This window comes from Microcaecilia unicolor, chromosome 6, assembly GCF_901765095.1.
Source record: "Microcaecilia unicolor chromosome 6, aMicUni1.1, whole genome shotgun sequence".
Classification (NCBI taxonomy): Eukaryota; Metazoa; Chordata; class Amphibia; order Gymnophiona; family Siphonopidae; genus Microcaecilia; species Microcaecilia unicolor.
The window spans coordinates 131,099,196-131,119,511 of record NC_044036.1 but is presented as its reverse complement, the minus strand read 5'-3'; the positions used below and the strand labels follow the sequence as shown (position 1 = coordinate 131,119,511).

Here is a 20,316-nt window from a genome sequence, read left to right as displayed (position 1 = left end):
TGCTATGGAATCACTCTCCAGCCCCGAATTGTATAAACGACACTTTAAATTCTGTGCACAACCTAATTAGCTCTGATAATTAGGCCCTAACAACCAATTATCGATGCTAATTGTCTTCAATTAAAAATGACCTGTGTAAATGTAGACGCTGAGATCCACATGTAATTTCCAGAAGAGGGTGTGGCCATGGGTGGCTCAGGGCATTCTTTTAATTTACATAGTTAAAGAATAAAGGGGATTCACATCTAAATTAGTCATGGGGATTTATACCAGGGTTTCATTGGTGTAAATGGTCACGGCTAAATGCAGTCGCAGTTCCCAGTGCTAAGCGTACATAAGTACATAAGTGTTGCCATACTGGGACAGACCAAAGGTCCATCAAGCCCAGCATCCTGTTTCCAACAGTAGCCAATACAGGTCACAAATATCTGGCAAGATCCCCAAAAAAGTTCAATACATTTTATGCTGCTTAGCCCAGAAATAAGCAGTGGATTTTCCCAATCAATTTAATAATGGTCTATGGACTTTTCCTTTAGGAAGCCATCCAGACCTTTATAAACTCCGCTAAGCTAAGCACCTTTACCACATTCTCTGCCAACGAATTCCAGAGTTTAATTACACGTTGAGTGCAGAAAAATTTTCTCTGATTTGTTTTAAATTTACTACCTTGTAGCTTCATCGTATGCCCCTGGAAAGAGTAAACAAATGATTCAGGTCTACTCATTCCACTCCACTCATTATTTTAAACACCTCTATCATATCTCTCCTCAGCCATCTTTTCTCCAAGCTGAAGAGCCCTAGCCGCTTTAGCCTTTCCTCATAGGGATGCCATTCCATCCCCTTTATCATTTTCATCGCCCTTCTCTGTACCTTTTCTAATTCCACTATATCTTTTTTGAGATGTGGCGACCATCTATTCTATAAATGGTGCCTAGCTTTGTTTATAGAATAACACTTTGTGGTTTCTTGGCACTGAATTTTTAGGTTCCATTTATAGCATTTAATCCCTTATATTTGTGAGAATTACATGAATGGCATCACATTAAATTACATAATCTAAGCATGACATTCATAAACAGTTATGTGGATTATATGAGAACTGGGGCAGTAAGGTGGAAGGCGATTTGTTTTATGCACCAGCACTCCCCCAGGAGTCTCACTGAGAGCTATGTCCTTAGTTAACCATCTAAAATTCCACCAGCAGGTAAAGCACTCATGGATTCTGTAAATAAGGGAACAGAGCAGAGTATTTAGAGATTTCAAGGATTTCACTGTGGCTACTGCAACCTCTCTCTCATCTGGGATTATTCTTCTCATAGGATTTGTTTCTGAAATAGCAACATTAAAAATAAAAAAAATGTGTCAGCACAAAGGTTCTAAGAGAGCATTTAATAAAGAAAGACAGCATGAGATCTGTCCCTCACCCTCCTCAGCACCAAGGACAGCAACAGCATCCACAATCAAGAGATAAGAGACCACAATCAGTTAGATTTTCTGCTCCGTTGGGATACACAAGAACATTTGATTGATTTGTTACTGGCAAAGCCCTTCTGCATAATGCAATCAAATTAAAGACTCTTTTGTCTGTCAGGACCAAATCACCTACATATTTAAGATTAATGTGTTTTGGCAAGATTAATTGTCTTAATATGCTGTTGTCTATTTAGATGACATAATTGTATCTTCAGCTTCTCTGCCAGTTTTCTAAGACTTTTATGTATTTCACAGAAATAAATCTTTCCCATTAAAGCAGACCAAGTCTGTTGTAAACCTACAGACTCAATGTGTGCAGCTTCTAGGAACCTCTCTTCAGCTCGCAAGCACAGGGAGATTCTCTTAGTTGACTGCAGAGAACAGATTTCTAGGATCATACATCAAGGTGTGTAATTTGCAAGTCTAAACCAGGACACATTCCAGGCTCAAAAGCTTCATGCGTTCATGTTCTACTACCCTCAAATATTGTAGAGTATGCTCAGGTGAAAATAACGACAGTGTAAATGTGACGTTGGACAGCTTTACAACTTCTGCCCAAGCAAAACCACAAGTGCACAGAGAAAAATGATCTTCTGAAGATAAGCAGTTCACCCCAATCAAACACACTGGTTGCCAAATGAAAGCTTTCACAGCATTGCCCCAACCCTTCAGCTCCCATCAGTTTGTTTTGTCCACTGAGTCCATTTGGCTATGTATTTTTCATATTAAGTATCATCATCTCAGGAAGCTGTTAGGGGGTGGGGATTCTATAAACAGGGCCAAAGGTTAGGCACCAAAAAAAGTCAGCGCCAAGGTCCTATTTTATTTTAGCCAGTAACGGCAGGAAAAAAAACCTGAGATTTGAGGTTTTCTCCTTTGTCATCAGATAGTGCACAACCCTTTGCTGAAACACAGCCCAAAGCAAACCCCCAAATTTGAAAAAGGGATCAAAAAAATAATTCTGTTAACTGTCATGGGAGGCATTTTTGGTTTGAACACTCCTATTACACAGGAAAGGCCGGTGTGAAAACATCTCTAGAAAGAGAAAATGGTATTTGAAGAGTATCTGAACCCTGCATGCTAGGTTCTGGAGGCCTCTGAGTCTCCGGGCCTCTGTACGATTGCAGCTGTTACTATGTTACATTACAAACTGTCTTTAATGAATACATTGTATCTCCAACACCTGAAACAGACAAGACCACAGCAAGCGCAGAGCCGACCTGACATCGACATTTCAATTACACAGAGTGAATGATTGAGCGTTATTACAGCTCTCTTCTTCCCTGTGCTTCAGTAACGCTATCAAGTTGTTTCCTTAACGCTTCCAGGAGCTGAGCACATAATAGCTTTTTTTTTTAGTCAAATGAAATTGTACTTTGCTTTTGCCATCTGCTCTGCATTAGATAACCCAGCTCTGTCTTGTTTGTGAATTGCAGGTGTTAGGATGGACTTAGCAGATGAAACAAATTCCTGGTAAGTGGTTTCTTTAAATGGCTCCAGTATCGCCAACCTGCATGAGAAAGTGGGTGAGAGCAGCACTGAATCATTTCTGTGATATGACCACATAGGAACATATAATAAGGGTCGGGCAGAGCCACTTCTTGATTTACCCCATCGCATACATGGGAATCCGGTCCTGTTTTGCTTAGAGAAATCAGAGCTACATCTCCATGGAAAATGAGTCAAAACTGGCACCAGATTAGACAGTCCTTCCCACTCCTGTGTTTTGCTTCCATTGCTTTTTGTGGAATTATTTGGGTTTTTTTTAGTCTGGCCCAAACAACAAGCTACTCTCTAATCACTGGTGCATAAAGTCAGACCCAGAACCAGCTCTGCCACTTGCACAAAGAACATGTCTGAATGATGTATTTCCAGGATACTATGCTAGCACATTTCACCTCCCAGCTACACCCAGGAGATAATGAGATATCGAGGGGCAGACTGCCACTGGGACAATAAGGCAGTACCCAAGGGCCCAGAGCAGTATGGGTCCAATCTCCCCTGATCTCCATTTAGTTTAATCACTTCTGATAGGTGGATTGAGGCCCGTGACCCTTATTGCCCAGGGGCCCAGATTACTGTCAGTCCACCCCTGGAGATACCTTTTCATTCGATGAGCAGATTGGCCAAACAGTTCAGGCTCTTGTGTGTCTGAATTTGAAACATGAACCTGCAATATGGATGTTTCCAAACAGGTGGCAAGAGAAGGAGTCAAAATTCTGTTATCATTGCTCTGTTATAACCAGGTGGCCTTAGGTACCATGGGATAAAGTGGCTGAAAAAGACTAAAAACTCCCAAAGTCTCTCCTCTTATACTATATTCTGCACCAAAATTTCATCTATGAATTCTCCGGTCCACAGCTCCCAGTGCACTGTGTCATCAATCATCTGCCCCTTCCTTCAAAATCCTCAAGCATCCCCATCCCATCATAGACCTCTACTAACACCCCTATCTACTCTGTCAGCAGCCTTCTGCCCATTATAATTATAATAGTAAACATGATTTGAATATACTGTTTTAACCAAAGGACCAAATGCTTTACTATAATATATGGAAAAATCCACATAAGTCCACAACAAATGAAGGGGCACTTTTCTACGCTGCGTTGAAAGGGGTCATGTGCTGTGATTACTGCATTGAGGCCACTTTTAGCGCAGCTGTAAAATGGCTGCATTTCTATTTTTTTCTATTAATGGCCAGGTGCTAATTTCCAAATTAGTGCATGTCAGCGCATGAGCCCTTACTGTCACGTGCTAACAATGCGCTAATTGGTTGGCGTGTAGCAAATGCAGGTGTGCTAATCGAATAGTGCTGGCCATGCCTACTCTCTGCCCCCAAACACACCCCTGGCACTAAAAAATACAAAGTGTGCACAGAGCCTGAATTACCGCAGGGCAGCCGAGTGCTACGTGCAGTAGTGCATTTTGATGCGTGGGAAGCATGCGGTCGAGCTTAGTAAAAGGACCTCAAAACTAATTTCACATCATGAAACAAAGCTTAGCCTTTTGGGTGGTTCAAAATATTGTGTCAAATGTCCTGACTCATTGAATATCTGTCTTGACATTGTGTGAAAAAATATCATGGAGTCAGATAACCGCGATGTTCAGTCTCAAGAATTATATGCAATGGAGGTCTTTGTTCTGAAATTTTTTAATCTACATACCAAAGCAATTGAAGGTATTAATACTCTTATTGGAGAGGCAACGCAGTCAAGGGACAAGAGATGAAAGATTTTTGATGGGAATTTGCAGTGCAAACATCATAGTTCCCACAGGATTCAAAGAGAAGAATTTCTGGGGAAAATCTGACCAGTTTAGAAAGTAAAGTCAAGCTGTGGTGAAATAGAGGACAAAAAAACAAATTCACTAAGAAATAAATAGAAACAACAGGACTTATCCCCCATTTATAGGGTGTATCGCTGCTGGAATTTCTGAGGGTACTTTCATATCAGGGTGCCTGGTTTGGAAAGGTCAGTAGGTATTTTATAAAGACACATAGGGTGTAGTTATCAATCTGGGTTACCGTTAAGACATGTCATTTTACATTTAACCCAGGTTATTTATTTATTTATAACATTTGTATCCCACATTTTCCCACCTATTTGCAGGCTCAATGTGGCTTACATAATTCCTTAAGTGGTGATTACCAGTTCCGGATAGGAAAAATACATAGTTGGGGTAAAGGGACAAATTAGGTTAGGTTACAAGAGGAAAGTTCGTCTTATGATAAGAGCTAAAGGTAATAGGTTAAACTTCATTCATGACAAAAAAAAAGCTTGAATAATTAGGATCATTAAACTGGAAATCCAAAAACTGTTGAGATATAGAGAATACATATTGTATAGTTGCGTTTTGTTAATTTGACTTTATGACGAATTGTTATTGTATGCTTTCTTAAATAAATAAGTTTTCAATAGTTTACGGAAGGTCACTATGTCGTGTGTTATTTTTATGGATTTTGGTAATTCATTCCAAATTTGCGTGCATATGTAAGAGAAGCTGGATGCATATGTTAATTTATATTCAGGTTATTAGTTACCAGGTCTCATTGGATAAAGCAGGACCTGGGCTAAAATAGCATGAGTTAGTGGTAAAATTACACATTTTAATGGTTGCCGCAAAGTGCCTATCATGTGTCTTTATAAACAAAACTAGTGAAAGTTGCAGAAATCCCACCTATCTTGCAAGTGCAGGCCATGTGTACCTTATTCATGTAGACAGACAGATTAGCATTATTTTATCATCTATTGAGGTGATTCTAAGAATTGGCTCCTCTAAAGCTAGCATATGTTGACATTGAATACCCATGTGTAGGTGCCCCTTCTTACAGCACAAGGGTGGCAAGTGACCCCATAATTTATAAATGCTCTATACTCCGCCTATGTCTACAACCCTTGAACTTAGCCACCATGGCTATTAGATGCTACCTTAGAGAATGCGCCTAGTGCACATCGGCTTCCGTCAATTAATGGCACCTTTGACGTGTCTAAATAGCACAACCTCTGGGCACCATCTGAAAGAATTGCCTCATATCTGTGTCCTTGTGAGATTCCTCTATACTCCTCCCAAACTCCACCCCATACTTGCCTACTGGCAAAGCAGGTGCCATCACACCATGCCACCTACTTTTGGTCTGGTCGATATTTTATCAGTGACCATTTATGTACGTAGGTAGCCACATACACAACAACTGACCTCTTCTGGGGCAATTTTCCAACTTGGGCAAAGTTGGGGACTTTATACTCATGAACTCTGCACCAGTTTTCAAAGAAAAACAATACATGTGCTCTCACTTTAAAACACAACGGGCGAAATTCTATATATATTGCACCTGAAAAAGCGGTGCTGATTAAAGACACACTTAGCACAATTCTATAAAGACTGCGCACAACTTAATTGACAACAAGCTAATCAGCGATGATCATTGGGAGATAACAATCAATTATCAGCACTAATTGGCAATAATTAGGATTTAGGTGCATATCCAATTCTATAATGAATTGGGGGCATGGTTAGGGACGTTCCTGGATTTATGCGCATTGATACAGAATCACGCCTAAGTGCACCTAACTTAAGTGCCAGTATCTAGACCTGCTTATAGCAGCTGCCTACAGTTAAGCGCAGCTTAGTGCTAAGCGCAATTCCATAAAGGACGCGTACTCATTGTAGAATTGTGCTAAGTGTGACACATTATTAGCATCGATTTTTAGGTTCTACTTATAGAATTTACCTCAATATACTTAACAGGAGCTGCAGAGACATTTGCACCCAGAATCAGTGCAAATAGATTTTCTTTAGAAAATAATTTGTGTAGACTTGAAAACACAATTTATGAGCGTTATTTTCTGATCTTGCCCAAAATATGTTCCCAGGACCAACTCCTCTAAATGAGGCTGAACGTGCAGGTACTGTGGAACCCTATACGAGCTTTGGGAAAGGGCAAGTTCAAAGCAGTAAATTTACACATGTAATGTTTTATTTAGCTATGGAAATGGTTCTGAAAATGATGCTCTCTGTATCAAGTCTTCAGCTGGACCAAGAACAACACATTACTTGTATCAAAACATTTATTTTGAAAATTCATAGTCCCAAAATCTCTGCAGCACTCTGACTGGGCATCACTGGTGAAGAAAGAACAGGAGAGGTTTAACAACGGCAAAGACCACTCACCAGTACGTCTGCTCGCACATGGAACAGCGTTTCCTTGGCTTTCACTTAAAGTCCCAAATATGTATGCGATGGAAAGTTCCAAACCCCTCCTTGGCTCCTTGTGAGACAGCCTCCTGGAAAATGCTTTAGCAAAACCAATTTGTAGTGGCAAATTTCTATTGCGATGATGTTGTTTCTCGCTCTCTCTTTCGTGTATGAGAACCCCTCCTGCAGTGAGTCTATGTGCCAGTACATCCAGGGGTCCTGTGTGCAGATTCACTTATGCACTTCTAAAGCCTAGCAAAGGTCACTGCTTTCCCAGAGCTGACAGGAATAAGCAAACAAGGTTTCAGACACTTACTGTTTGGATCCACGTTTTCACAGAGTTCTGTTTTGGCCTCGCCGTTCGGTCTGTCACTAGTTTTGTGTGAAAGGCGTGAGGACATCGTGGCTGCGGTGACCACTGCCTTGAAGCTCCGCTTGCGCTTCTGCACGTTCAGCTCCGGGTGGAAGAGGATGATGTAAACTTTCGGCATGTAAAGCATCCCCAATGCCACGGATGCACTGAGGTTCATGGAAATAGTGAGCATGGTGGTCTGTATGTAGAGCTGTATGAAAAGAGGAGAAGCAGAGTTACACACAAAAACAATCTGAGCAGAGAGAAAGCCAGAGTGCACACAGGCCACAAGCCAGAAGAGTTCCCTGAACAAACTTGGCACAGGGGCAGTGCTGTGCCGTCACAGTAAACGACTCAACTGTACGCAATGGTTTTATGATAATCTTTTGAGCTAATACGGCACCTTTGGTTCACCCTTCAACAGATATCCTGCAGTGATACTGTATGAAAGTTTCCAAAGAAATCTTAATGCCACCCTCTGAGATATGCACATGGAGACAAGTTAAATGGGAACTATAATTTAAATCCCGGGTGTTCTCTTGACTCCTAAGTCAGTAATTTAACCACTATACTTGACTTCTAGGGATGACAATCTCTGCAAGGGTATATGGTGTGTAACGAGACAGTGAAGATGACTCAAAAAGTAAACGACGCTCCAGATGAAAGTAACTATTTATTAGATGATGAACAAGACTCGACACAGCTGTGTTTCGGCCTACAAGGCCTGCATCAGGAGTCTCTTGTGTTCAATAATTATATCCACTTGTAGTATTTGTTGTCATTAGTATGTCTAAATGGAAGCTTGATGCATTTTCTGTGCCAGAATAAAACAAGGCTATAATAAGCAGTAAATCTTCGAAGCTGAGCTCGTTTAATACTTTTAGACTACGAGCTCAACCTCAAAGTTTTACTGCTTATTATAGCCTTGTTTTATTCCGGCGCACAAAGCGCATCAAGCTTCCATTTAGACATACTAAAGACGACAAATACTACAAGTGGATATAATTATTGAACACAAAAGACTCCTGATGCAGGCCTTGTAGGCCGAAACACAGCTGTGTCGAGTCTTGTTCATCATCCAATAAATAGTTACTTTCATCTGGAACGTCATTTACTTTTTGAGTCATCTTCGCTGTCTTGTTACACATTCATTTGAATCAACATGGGAAATCCCAAAGACATTCCATGTCGTTTCATGTCTTATTCATGTCTTTCTGAAAGAGTTCACACTCAGCAATATTGCTCTCATAATGAAAAAATAGGTAAATAAAAAATTGCACACCGTGCAGAATACTGCAGTACAGATTATGGGGAAGATTCATAGATTTGATCATGTTATACCTTTTTGTGTTTGTTCTAACATTGGTTGCCAGTGGGTCATAGGGTCCTTTTTAAATTGATGGTCCTTACATACCACGTTTATTATGAAAATGTCCCTTCCTCCCTGGCTACACTGTTAACACCATAAATCCCTGCATGCAATTTGCATTCAATAGATGCATTGCAACTTGAAGTTCCTTCATTAGCCAAAGCTCATTTGGCTATGACTAGAAAAGGTCACAAATACAAGGGGAAAAAAATTCAACAAATTATGGGATAACAAAATTACTGCTATATACTGATCCCATTTATTACTAATAGTAACATCCACTCTTGACTATATAGTGATTACTGATAAGGCTTCATCAATAAAAGTTTTAGAAAAAAATTTTATGTGCTCATAGATTTTCTTAAGGACTAGCACAGACCAACTTAGTCTAATATAGTTCACTGGCTGCTAATCATCGTACATTTTATCTTTTATATGTGCCAAACCATGCAATCTTAAACACAAACATAAACTTCATAAAATACTACTTAAGTTTAAATGGACTCAAGACCTTTAAAAGCTAAGTGGCATTTTAGACAGTTTAAGTTTGCATCCCCTTCTATAGAGGAATGTAGAGGTCGGTATTCTCACGTCTCAGCTCTTACAACAGTCACAGAGCCGGTAAAAATGGTTGTGCCTAGATTCAGTAGATACACACTGAAGTCCTTGCTTTCTACAATTTATGCAAGTAACTCTGAGCCCTGCCCACACTCAGCCTATGGGTAACCCACCTGCAAAGTATGAGCTATTGAAGACATGAAGACAGGTGCATACTCACAGAACCACATCCAGCCCAATTATTGTTATTTATGCATATAAATGACTCCATACTGGCATACTGAGCAGATCATGCATTTTCCCACTTTTTGGCTGCTTAAATTTCGGAATGTAATGGAGGAAATTTTATTCATGTACATATTAGTGCCTGGAGCAGTAGAACCTCATCACTTATATACTACAGCATGTTCCATGTAATTCTGAGTACTACAGTATGTTCCATGTAAAGTTGAGTACTAATGTCAAGTTCTGTGTAATGTCAAGTACTATAGTGTGTTCCATGTAATGTTTGAATACTACAGTGTGTTTGTGTAATGTCAAGTAAGACAGTTTGTTCCATGTAATTCTGAGTACTGCAGTGTGTTCTGTGTAAGTACTATGGTATGTTCCGTGTAATGTCGAGCACTACAGTGTGCTCCATGTAATGTTATAGTAACATAGTAAATGACGACAGAGAAAGACCTGAACGGTCCATCCAGTCTGCCCAACAAGATAAACTCATTTTACATGGTATGTGATACTTTATACCCAAGTTTGATTTGACCTTGCCTTTCTCAGGGCACAGACCGTAGAAGTCTGCCCAGCACTGTTCCTGTACTAAAAGTTCTGAAGCTAACGTCAAAGCCCCTTAAAATTTACACTCCAGCCCCTCCATATCTATTCAGTCACGATCAGGGCACAAACCGTAGAAGTCCGCCCTGCACTGGTTTTACTCTCTAAATACCGGCGTTGACATCCAATCTCCGCTAAGATTCCGCAGCTCCATTCCTTCTAAACAGGATTCCTTTGTGTTTATCCCAGGCATGTTTGAATTCCACTAGTGTTTTCATCTCCACCACCTTTCGTGGGAGGGCATTCCACGTATCTACCACCCTCTCTGTCAAGTGCTATGGTGCGTTTTGTGTAATCTTGAATACTACAGTGTGTTCCATGTAATGTTGAGTACTACAGTATGTTCCGTATAATCCGTATACAACTGCTCTAAGTAAGTTTGGTTGCTATAGGCAACTAGAAGATGAGAAATCTTTTTACTGTTTAGACATCACGTGTTCTGACTGAATGAAGTGTGCAGATCATCAAGTCGATGAAACCAACCAGGGACTGTGGGGATGATGTTCTTTCTTCTTCGATGGCTGTCTGAACTCCCTCTTGCTGTCCACAGTAGCACCCTGCTTTGCCCCCATCCCATGCCTCTTTATGAGTCAGGATGACTTGGAAAGACCATGAGGCTTTCTTGCGGTCACTGGCATTTCCTAAATTCATTAAACTGAGACTGAATTACATATTACCGTAGTCTGCACCAGGAGTCAGGGTCCATACTGGAGAAATATGGGAAAGATGAAGTGAGAAAGAGAGAAGGGGTTTGGGCTATATCTTGCCTTTCTGACAAACATACCAGCATCATCATTCCAGTATCCTTAGGCATTTTCATACCATATCAGTCCCACCAGCAGCTCTCATGACCATATCCCCAGTGTGTCAGATTACTACATGCTAAATTACCCTAACAAATGTTTTGATATTGACATGGGCTCAGTCAGCTTGTACGTGTGTGTGTTCTCCCTAGGAACTGTATGATTTTTACAGTTGCTTTCATGCCGAGTAGGGCTGCAATGCTGGAAGGCAGGTAGGGGAGTGTGGAATCTTTCTGCGGCATGCTTCAGAGCCATGTTTTGGGAGCACTTCGTCTAATTGCACCCTTCAGACTTTCTACCAATCAGCATCTTCTAGTACCGCTGCTCATTCTATCCTTGTACTGGGGGAAGATTCGAACATCAGCATTTCTGCTGTTCATCAAACAAAGCTGCTCCTTTCCAGACAAGAGTCATTTCCGCCTTTGTAATCTTATTCACAGACGCAGACAATGGTAGGAAAACTGTTCAGCCCACATGCAATCATATCTCCATTTTTCTATGAGACTTCACTGCCTAATCCGAGTGATCTAACATGGGTAGCAGTATTCTCTGGCAGCTGGGTGCTCTCACTGTACATATCTGGCACCTGAAAGAACAGAACCTTCCCACTTCATATTTTCTAATCACAGAAAAATGGTTCAATTAGCACAAGTTACTCCCAGATCATGCGATGTCTCTTCCACTAAATACATTGCACTAGTAAGTCGAAAGTTCTATGCCATTCCCATTCACCTACTGCACAGCCTGAATGCCAGTTAAGAACTTTTATCATTCTAAACATTTTTTTCTTGTTTAGATGTAGAAATATTTAACATGTGAAACAATATCTTGAATTCTCAACCTGGGTATAAAAGTTAGGGGCTCCAGCAGCCATCCCACTACAGCCTGCCTCCAGTTTTTTTGGTGGCTGTTTTGTCCCAGAGTCACTGGATTCCAGTACTCCATTATTTTTTCTACTGGGGCAATACACGGTGTACAAGCCACATGCTCTCTTCCAGGTCAGTAAACATCTCCCTGAAGTTTGTAATTTAAAGTTATCTGCAGAGTTGGTAAAAATTTTTAAAAAATGCATATTTAAATGTGCTTTATTCGTCCTGCTTTCTGCTGTCAACATTCAGAAGCTGCCATGTGTTTGTATACTTAGTCACTGATTGATAATTCTAGCTTAATGAATTTAATCAAGAAAGTTTTTCGTAAGTGTGCTAAAAATTGATTGTCCTAATTAATTAAGGCTGAATTGACAATTAAATGGCTTGACTTTTTTAATTATTTAATTTTCTTTTCTGCTTTCTCCTTACTGGTGAGCTACAGCTCTGTGGACTGAATGTTTGGGAGTGGGGCAGGAAGGTAAAAGTGGCTTTGAGGTGTGATGTAGTGAATTTGCTGCATCATTGGTTATACCAATCTCAAAAAATAACTGTAGACATGATTAGAAAAAATTGTTACTGGCTGGAACTGATCATTGAATTCAGCTCTGAGAAAGCAGATGTCACTCCTCCTTTACTTAACGATCAAGAAATGTTAAGTAACATACATAGTAACATAGTAGATGATGGCAGAAAAAGACCTGCACGGTCCATCCAGGCTGCCCAACAAGATAAACTCATATGTGCTACTTTTTGTGTATACCTTACCTTGATTTGTATCTGTCATTTTCAGGACACAGACTGTATAAGTGGTCAACCCTATCTATGAGGTGTGCCACTGAGAACTAACAAGGCCTGAAACCAAGAAAATAGAATTCACACAGGAAAAAGGACTTAGATGGCATAAAGTAATTACCACACGCCCCCCAGGAGCAGGATATGCCTGACCCAGGCTCATAGGAGCCAACTTTTCAAAATGATTGGGGGTGCTAAACCAAATGGAAGTTAAACTTTTCTAGACACAGTCAAGGAATTTGTTCAATATTGGGGGTGCTCAAGCACCCACGACACTTACAGAGCCAGCTCCTTTGCCCAGGCTATAGTTCTTCTCAAACATGTGCAGGAATGTTCAAGGAGACACATTTGAGAACTTGGCCAACCAGGAAATACGTGACTGGCTAAACCAGCTCAAACTGACTTTTCCGTAAAACCGCCATGCCTCCATCTCAAAACCCAGAAAGAATCAGTTTGAACTGTTGCTGCATTATGATTGGATAACTACCCAACAGGTGACCAACAAGGCAATTATATGCAGACTTCATTTCCTCTCTCTCTGGACTCTCCTCATGTACACTCAAGAGAAGACCCTCTCCATGTTCCACCCCAACCCACTATGCAAGTGGAAAATCTTCTCTGCCAGCAAAATAATCAACATCAAGATCCCCTCTGCAAGAACAAGAGCTCCCCTCACCCCACCTGACAACAACCAAGAGAAGAAAGACTACAGTTGCACCCCAATCAGAGTGAATTCACACTGATCCAGTATAATTAATATTCCAGGCTGTCAATCAATATTTACCTTGATGCACATTTTCCTTGTATAAGATCCCAAAACTGAGTGATGTAGTTAATGCATTGCCTGTACATATCTATAAATAAACCTGTCCTCATAATAAAGGATAAGAATCTAGTCCTTCCTTAATTTTTTGAATGTATTTTCAACTTTGTGCAGTGCAGATTGGTGCTGTGGCATCATTAACTTTGGGTAGGCTTGGGTGAGTGTGTGTGTCTTCCTCTCCCCTTCCCCTGCCCCCAGTCTTTTTTTCAGGCTCCAATTCTTGTTTGCTTTTTGCACTCAATGTAAAATTCATAATGGTATGATGGGAAATGATACAAAATATGGATAAAACTGGGCAAATGGAATGGGTTATGAGAGCAGGGCAATGTAAGGCTACATGAGGAGGAGGGGCAGGGTTTATTCTGCTAGGATTTAGTTGCTGGAATACCACATGAGGTCAGTGGGGAGGGGGGGTCCATTCTTTTCATTCTCCCCAGAGTTGGTAACTATAATGTTGTTTTGGGGAAGGGGTTCACTGTAACACTTCATGGGGGAAGTAGGAGAACTTATCTGACTGTAAGCCAGTCTAGGGTGTATGATACAGTGGGAAGGGTTAAACTCAGTGGTGTTCTGGAGCCAGCTCTGTCCGGCTCGCAAGAGCCGCTTGTTAAATTTTGACAGCTCTTGCGAGCCGGTTGTTGTTGAGGGTGAGCCGGCTCCATTAGGGGAGGTAAGCATGGCAGGAGGGCGCCATCACAGGCCATGCTTACCTCCCCTGCCACTCCGAAACATGTCAAATGATGTCCTTCGCCCCACCCTCCCGCTCCCATCGACTTTTTAAATTACCTCCGTCGAAACCGCTATTTAAAGCCCTGCTGCGTGCAGGCCGTCTCTCCAGGCTTCCCCTGCTTGCTTCGGTGACGTTCGCGCCCTTAGTCCCGCCTTCTGACGTCATTCTGACGTCATTTCCTTTTTCCGTGAAGGCGGGAGTCGGGACTAAGTGCACGAACATCACCGAAGCAAGCAGGGGAAGCCTGGAGAGACGGCCTGCATGCAGCAGGGCTTTAAATAGCGCAGGCTTCGACGGAGGTAATTAAAAAAGACAGATGGGAGCGGGAGGGGAGGGTGGGGGCGAAGGACATCGTTCACTGGACATGTTTGGGAGCGGGAGGAAAGGGCAGGGGAGGGAGGAGAATCACTGGGTATGGATGGGAAGAGGGGGGCAGGGGAGAGATTTGCTGGGCATGGATGGGGAGAGGGGGGCAGGGGAGAGACTTGCTGGGCATGGATGGGGAGAGGGGACAGGGGAGAGACCTGATGGGCATGGATGGGGAGAGGGGGGCAGGGGAGAGAGGAGAGTTTCAGGACATGGACGGAGGGGAGAGCAAGAGAAATTCTGGACATGGATGGAGGGGAGGGAAGGGAGAGAGAAGAAATGCTGGACATGGAGGGAAGATAGAGGAAGGAGATTAGATGAGGGAAAAGGAATTGAGGAGAGAAACTGCACATGGATGGAGAAAATAGGAAGACGCTAGATCCACTGGACAGTCAAGTCTGCGGAGGACCAGAAATGAAGAAGAAAGGAGGAAAGAAAAGAAATAAATGGAAAGGAAGCCCTGGAAACGGAGTCAAGGGAACAGATAGAGAGCAGCAGAATCAGATACTGGACCAGCATGATCAGAGAAACAAAGTCACCAGACAAAAAAGGTAGAAAAAAATAATTTTATTTTCATTATAGTGTTTGGAATATGTCCACTTTGAGAATCAGCTGCTGAACGTTAAAAGTTTATATTTATTTATTTACTTATTTATGGCATTTTATCCCATATTAAACATGAATTAGATTGGAACCTGGGATCATTTAATTTTTTTTCCTGGAGAGAGTAATGCATTGCCCCCTCCCCCCGGCTATGGCCAGCTCTGCAATTTTGGGGGGGCGCAGAGGTGGGTGGGGGGGGCGCAGCGGTGGATTGGGGGGCACCAAGGTGGACGGGGGGCGCCGAGGTGGACCGGGGAGAGAGCCTGTTGTTAAAAATTTACCAGCACACCACTGGTTAAACTGAATGGTGATGTCTTTGCCCACACTCTTAAGCATTATAACAATATTGTTTGGTGCTATTTCAGCAGTTTAGTAAGAGAAAAAAAATCTATATTGAAGTGAGATGAAGAGTACAATTGGAATAAAATGGGATCACAAGATACCCCTGATTTTCAGCTTTCCAGTGCGGAGTGTGAAGGACAGATTTCCAGCAAAACTCAGCTGGTAGAGTACAGTAGGGTGACATTATGTAAACGATTGCTCAGACAGTGACAGTCCCTGTGGTTCCTCATTGACAGAAGATGCTGCCCAAGGGAAATTTAATTAGCAAAGATAAGGATTATGATGATTTCTGCTATTAGTGGGGAAAACAGAATGCATGCAAATGGAAACGACAGGGTGTCCTTCAAAGCATCAGCTTACACATCTGAAAGGAAATTCTATAACTGCTCATCTGCACTTCTAAATGTGAGGGATTTTGACACCTTCATGGCAAGATGTTCACTTATGCACATAATTGGCAGGAAGAGTCTATGCGCCATTCCATAAGGCTGAGTTTGACATGAATGGAAAGGGGGGGGGGGATAAGTTACGGGGTAAGTGTGCATTTAGGTGTCTGCAGTTATGCCAGGTCTATGGCTGGCATCCTTGTGGGTGTGTAAGTGGAAGGCTACCACTGCCAGGTTACCCTGGGATTCTATATCGATAACTGGCTGCTCAGATGCCATTATGGAATTGGGTGGGGCTGTTTGTACTGCTGAAGCCTGCTAGCATGTTTTAAGGACATGTCATAAAAGTTGGATGGAAAATCACATTCTTAGAATCCAAAGTTGCTTTTCCAATGGATATTAATGGAAGGGGTAATATTCAGTCTGCAGTGATAAGCAGCTAAAAACCCACTGCCAGCCACAGGCTGAATTAACCCTTGATATTCAATGCTGGCAGTGGGACAGATACAGCTTCCAGCACTGACTGATATTCCGACTGGGGCCTGGTTAACTCGCCGCATAAAGTTAGTACTTCTTTACCCGGTCAGCAGACTGGCTAAGTGCTGGCTCCACCCCTGACCTGCCTGATTACGGAATGGCTGGGTAGCAGAGATGTTCAATGGTACTATCTGACTAAGTATCAGGGGTCGGCCAGCTCAACTCTGCCCCTGTTCATACCCCACAGCACAGTACCTGCCATCACGTCATCGCACATCTACACACACAGGTCGTTTTTGTCTGCCTGTGACCACAAGCAAATGGGAACGACTTCAGACTGTGCCACCTTCTTTGTTTGAATGTGTGTTGCTAGATTGTGCCTCTGGTGTGTCTCCATTCTGTAATTAAGGATCTTCTGTGCTTAGAGTCTGTCAGACAGCCTAGATTAAGCACAGAGGATCCTTGTAACGAACTGAAGAGCTGTTTATCAATTAGTAAATTCACGTAGCATCAATTATGATAAGTTGTTATTCTGTAAATTCAATATTATTTCTCTAGTGCCTGAAATGTAAAAGATGACACATATTTTGATCAAAAACACGGTAGATGCAATATTGGATGTTTTGATGAAAATCAGTAAATTCTAATCTTTTAAATCCCACTTCATGCTGCAACTTGATTAAGATGATAGACACTATTGAGCTTCCAAACTGCATCTCATATAAAGTAACATTAGTCATTTGAGTTTTCAATAACACACACACACTCTTTAACCTATTAAACTGAAGAGCTGGGGACCCCTCTAATGCATTATAAACATCCCAATTTGTGCCGTGTAAAGGGGTGAAGCAAATTTATGACTGAAGGAATTAATGAGCTGTCAAAGTAGACCCCAAAAGCTGTACAAAGTGATGAGGGTAGACAACTAACGACATTCCTGTTGGAAATCAGCTAAACAGAAAGATACAGCAGTGCTTTACAACTACTGGACCAGCTGTATCCTGTGAAAAGTGTACACACATGCTCTAGGATGGTGTACTCAAGAAGAATGTGCACCAACACTCAGCAAACTGTGGACAAGTCCTACCTATACCCATGTGCACCTATATAGTGAGTACGATTCCTACCTATGTCCTATGATTTGCTGCCTGTTGTACCTGTGCAATAATAATGAGCTACCTGTGGCCAATCTTTTGCACCTCTTATCAAAGTATACCCAATATGGGGAAAGCCACTGCTTGCTCTGGGATTGGTAGCATGGAATGTGCTACTATTGGGATTCCAAATGGAATGTTGCTACTCTTTGGGATTCCGCATTGAATGTTGCTGCTCTTTGGGTTTCTGCTAGGTATTTGTGATCTGGATTGGCAACTGTTGGAAGAAGGATATTGGGCTAGATGGACCATTGGTCTGACCCACTATGGCTGTTCTTATGTTCTTCTGTACTGGCTATTTCCAAAATGATTATAGTATCCCTCGTGTTAAAACGCAACTACTACTACTACTACTTAACATTTCTAGAGTGCTACTAGGGTTACACAGCGCTGTACAGTTTAACAATGAAGGACAGTCCCTGCTCAAAGGAACTTACAATCTAAAGGACGAAATGTCATTAGAGCAGTCTAGATTTCCTGAATAGAGGTATGGTGGTTAGGTGCTGAAGGCGACATTGAAGAGATGGGCTTTGAGTAAGGATTTGAAGATGGGCAGGGAAGGGGCCTGGCGAATGGTCTCAGGGAGTTTATTCCAAGCATGGGGTGAGGCGAGGCAGAACGGGTGGAGCCTGGAGTTGGCGGTGGTGGAGAAGGGTACTGAAAGGAGGGATTTGTCTTGAGAGCGGAGGTTACGGGTAGGAACATAGGGGGAGATGAGGGTAGAGAGGTAGGGAGGGGCTGCAGATCGAGTGCATTTGTAGGTTAGTAGGAGAAGCTTGAACTGTATGCGGTACCTAATCGGAAGCCAGTGAAGTGACTTGAGGAGAGGGGTGATATGAGTATATCGGTCCATGCAGAAGATAAGACGTGCAGCAGAGTTCTGAACGGACTGAAGGGGGGATAGATGGCTAAGTGGGAGGCCAGTGAGGAATAGGTTGCAGTAGTCAAGGCGAGAGGTAATAAGAGAGTGGATGAGAGTTCGGGTGGTGTGCTCAGAGAGGAAAGGGCGAATTTTGCTAATGTTATAGAGGAAGAAGCGACGGGTCTTGGCTATCTGCTGGATATGTGCAGAGAAGGAGAGGGAGGAGTCAAAGATGACTCTGAGGTTGCGGGCAGATGAGGGGGAGGATGAGGGTGTTATCAACTGAGATAGAGAGTGGAGGGAGAGGAGAAGTGAGTTTGGGTGGGAAGACAATAAGCTCAGTCTTGGCCATGTTCAGTTTCAGGTGGTGGTTGGACATCCAGGCAACAATGTCAGATAAGCAGGCCGATACCTTGGCCTGGGTTTCCGCAGTGATGTCTGGTGTGGAGAGATAAAGCTGGGTGTCGTCGGCATACAGATGATATTGGAAACCGTGGGATGAGATCAGGGAGCCCAGGGAAGAGGTGTAAATTGAAAAAAGAAGGGGTCCGAGGACAGATCCCTGAGGAACTCCAACAGAGAGCGGGATGGGGGTGGAGGAAGAACCATGAGAATGTACTCTGAAGGTACGGTGGGAGAGATAAGAGGAGAACCAGGAGAGGACAGAGCTCTGGAACCCAAATGAGGACAGTGTGGCAAGAAGTAAGTTGTGATTGACAGTGTCAAAGGCGGCGGATAGGTCGAGGAGGATGAGGATGGAGTAGTGGCCTTTGGATTTGGCAAGGAACAGGTCATTGCAGACTTTAGATAGTGCCGTTTCTTTCGAGTGTAGGGGGCGAAAGCCGGATTGAAGCGGATCGAGGATGGCATGAGAGGAGAGAAAATCAAGGCTGTGAATGGCGCATTCAATTATCTTGGAGAGGAAGGGTAGGAGGGAAATTGGGCAGTAGTTGGAGGGACAGGTAGGGTCAAGTGATGGTTTTTTGAGGAGTGGTGTGACTACAGCATGCTTGAAGGTGTCAGGGACAGTTGCAGTGGAGAGAGAGAGGTTGAGAATTTGACAGATGGGAGGGGGGTTACAGTAGGAGAGATGGTGTTGAGCAGGTTGGTGAGGATGGGGTCAGAGGAACAGGTGGTGCATTTCGAAGAGGAGAGAAGATGGGCAGTTTCCTCTTCGGTGATATCAGGAAAAGAGGAGAAGGAGGCCTGGGTTGGTTGGTTGAGGGAGTGGGTTAAAGGGTGAAGAGGAGGAGATGGTTTGGAGGTGAATTCAAGGTTGATCTTCTGCATCTTGTCGCGGAAGTAATCAGCCAATGATTGAGGAGAGAGTGAGGGGTGGGTGGGAGCGGAGGGCACTTTGAGGAGGGAGTTAAGGGTGGCGAAGAGACGACGAGGGTTAGAGCTGAGGGAATTAGTCAAATGGGTATAATAGTCCTGTTTGGCGAGGAATAGGGAGGACTGGAAGGAGTATAGCATGAATTTGTAATGAATGAAGTCAGTGTGGGTGCGAGATTTTCTCCAGAGGCGTTCAGCCGATCGGGCGCAGGAGAGGAGGTATCGGGTGCAAGGGGTCAGCCAGGGCTGGGGATTAGTACGCCTTGTGGGATGGGAGATGGATGGTACAAGGGTGTCCAGTGCAGAGGAGAGAGTGGCATTGTAAGTGGAGACAGCCTTATCGACAGACTCGGAGGACATGATGGAAGGGAGTTGATTAGAGATACTAGAGGATAAGGTGGGAGGGTCGACAGCCTGGAGATTCCTGGAAGTAGTGGTTAGTGTTGGGCGGGACTGAGGGGGAGAGTGATGAAATGTGAAGGTGATCAGGTGATGGT

The 20,316-nt window shown here is 42.9% G+C and overlaps 1 protein-coding gene across 1 annotated transcript in view; it reads right to left on the bottom strand.

Annotated features, from left to right (window-relative positions):
• Positions 1–7,068: 7,068 nt before the first annotated feature.
• The window catches only part of GRM7 (glutamate metabotropic receptor 7), a 387,933-nt gene continuing 374,685 nt past the window's right edge, over positions 7,069–20,316 (bottom strand). Inside the window, exon 9 of the mRNA XM_030207271.1 lies at positions 7,069–7,730. Within this exon, the coding sequence (XP_030063131.1) occupies positions 7,413–7,730 (318 nt within the window). The 3' untranslated portion in view covers positions 7,069–7,412. The remainder of the gene's footprint in view (positions 7,731–20,316) is intronic.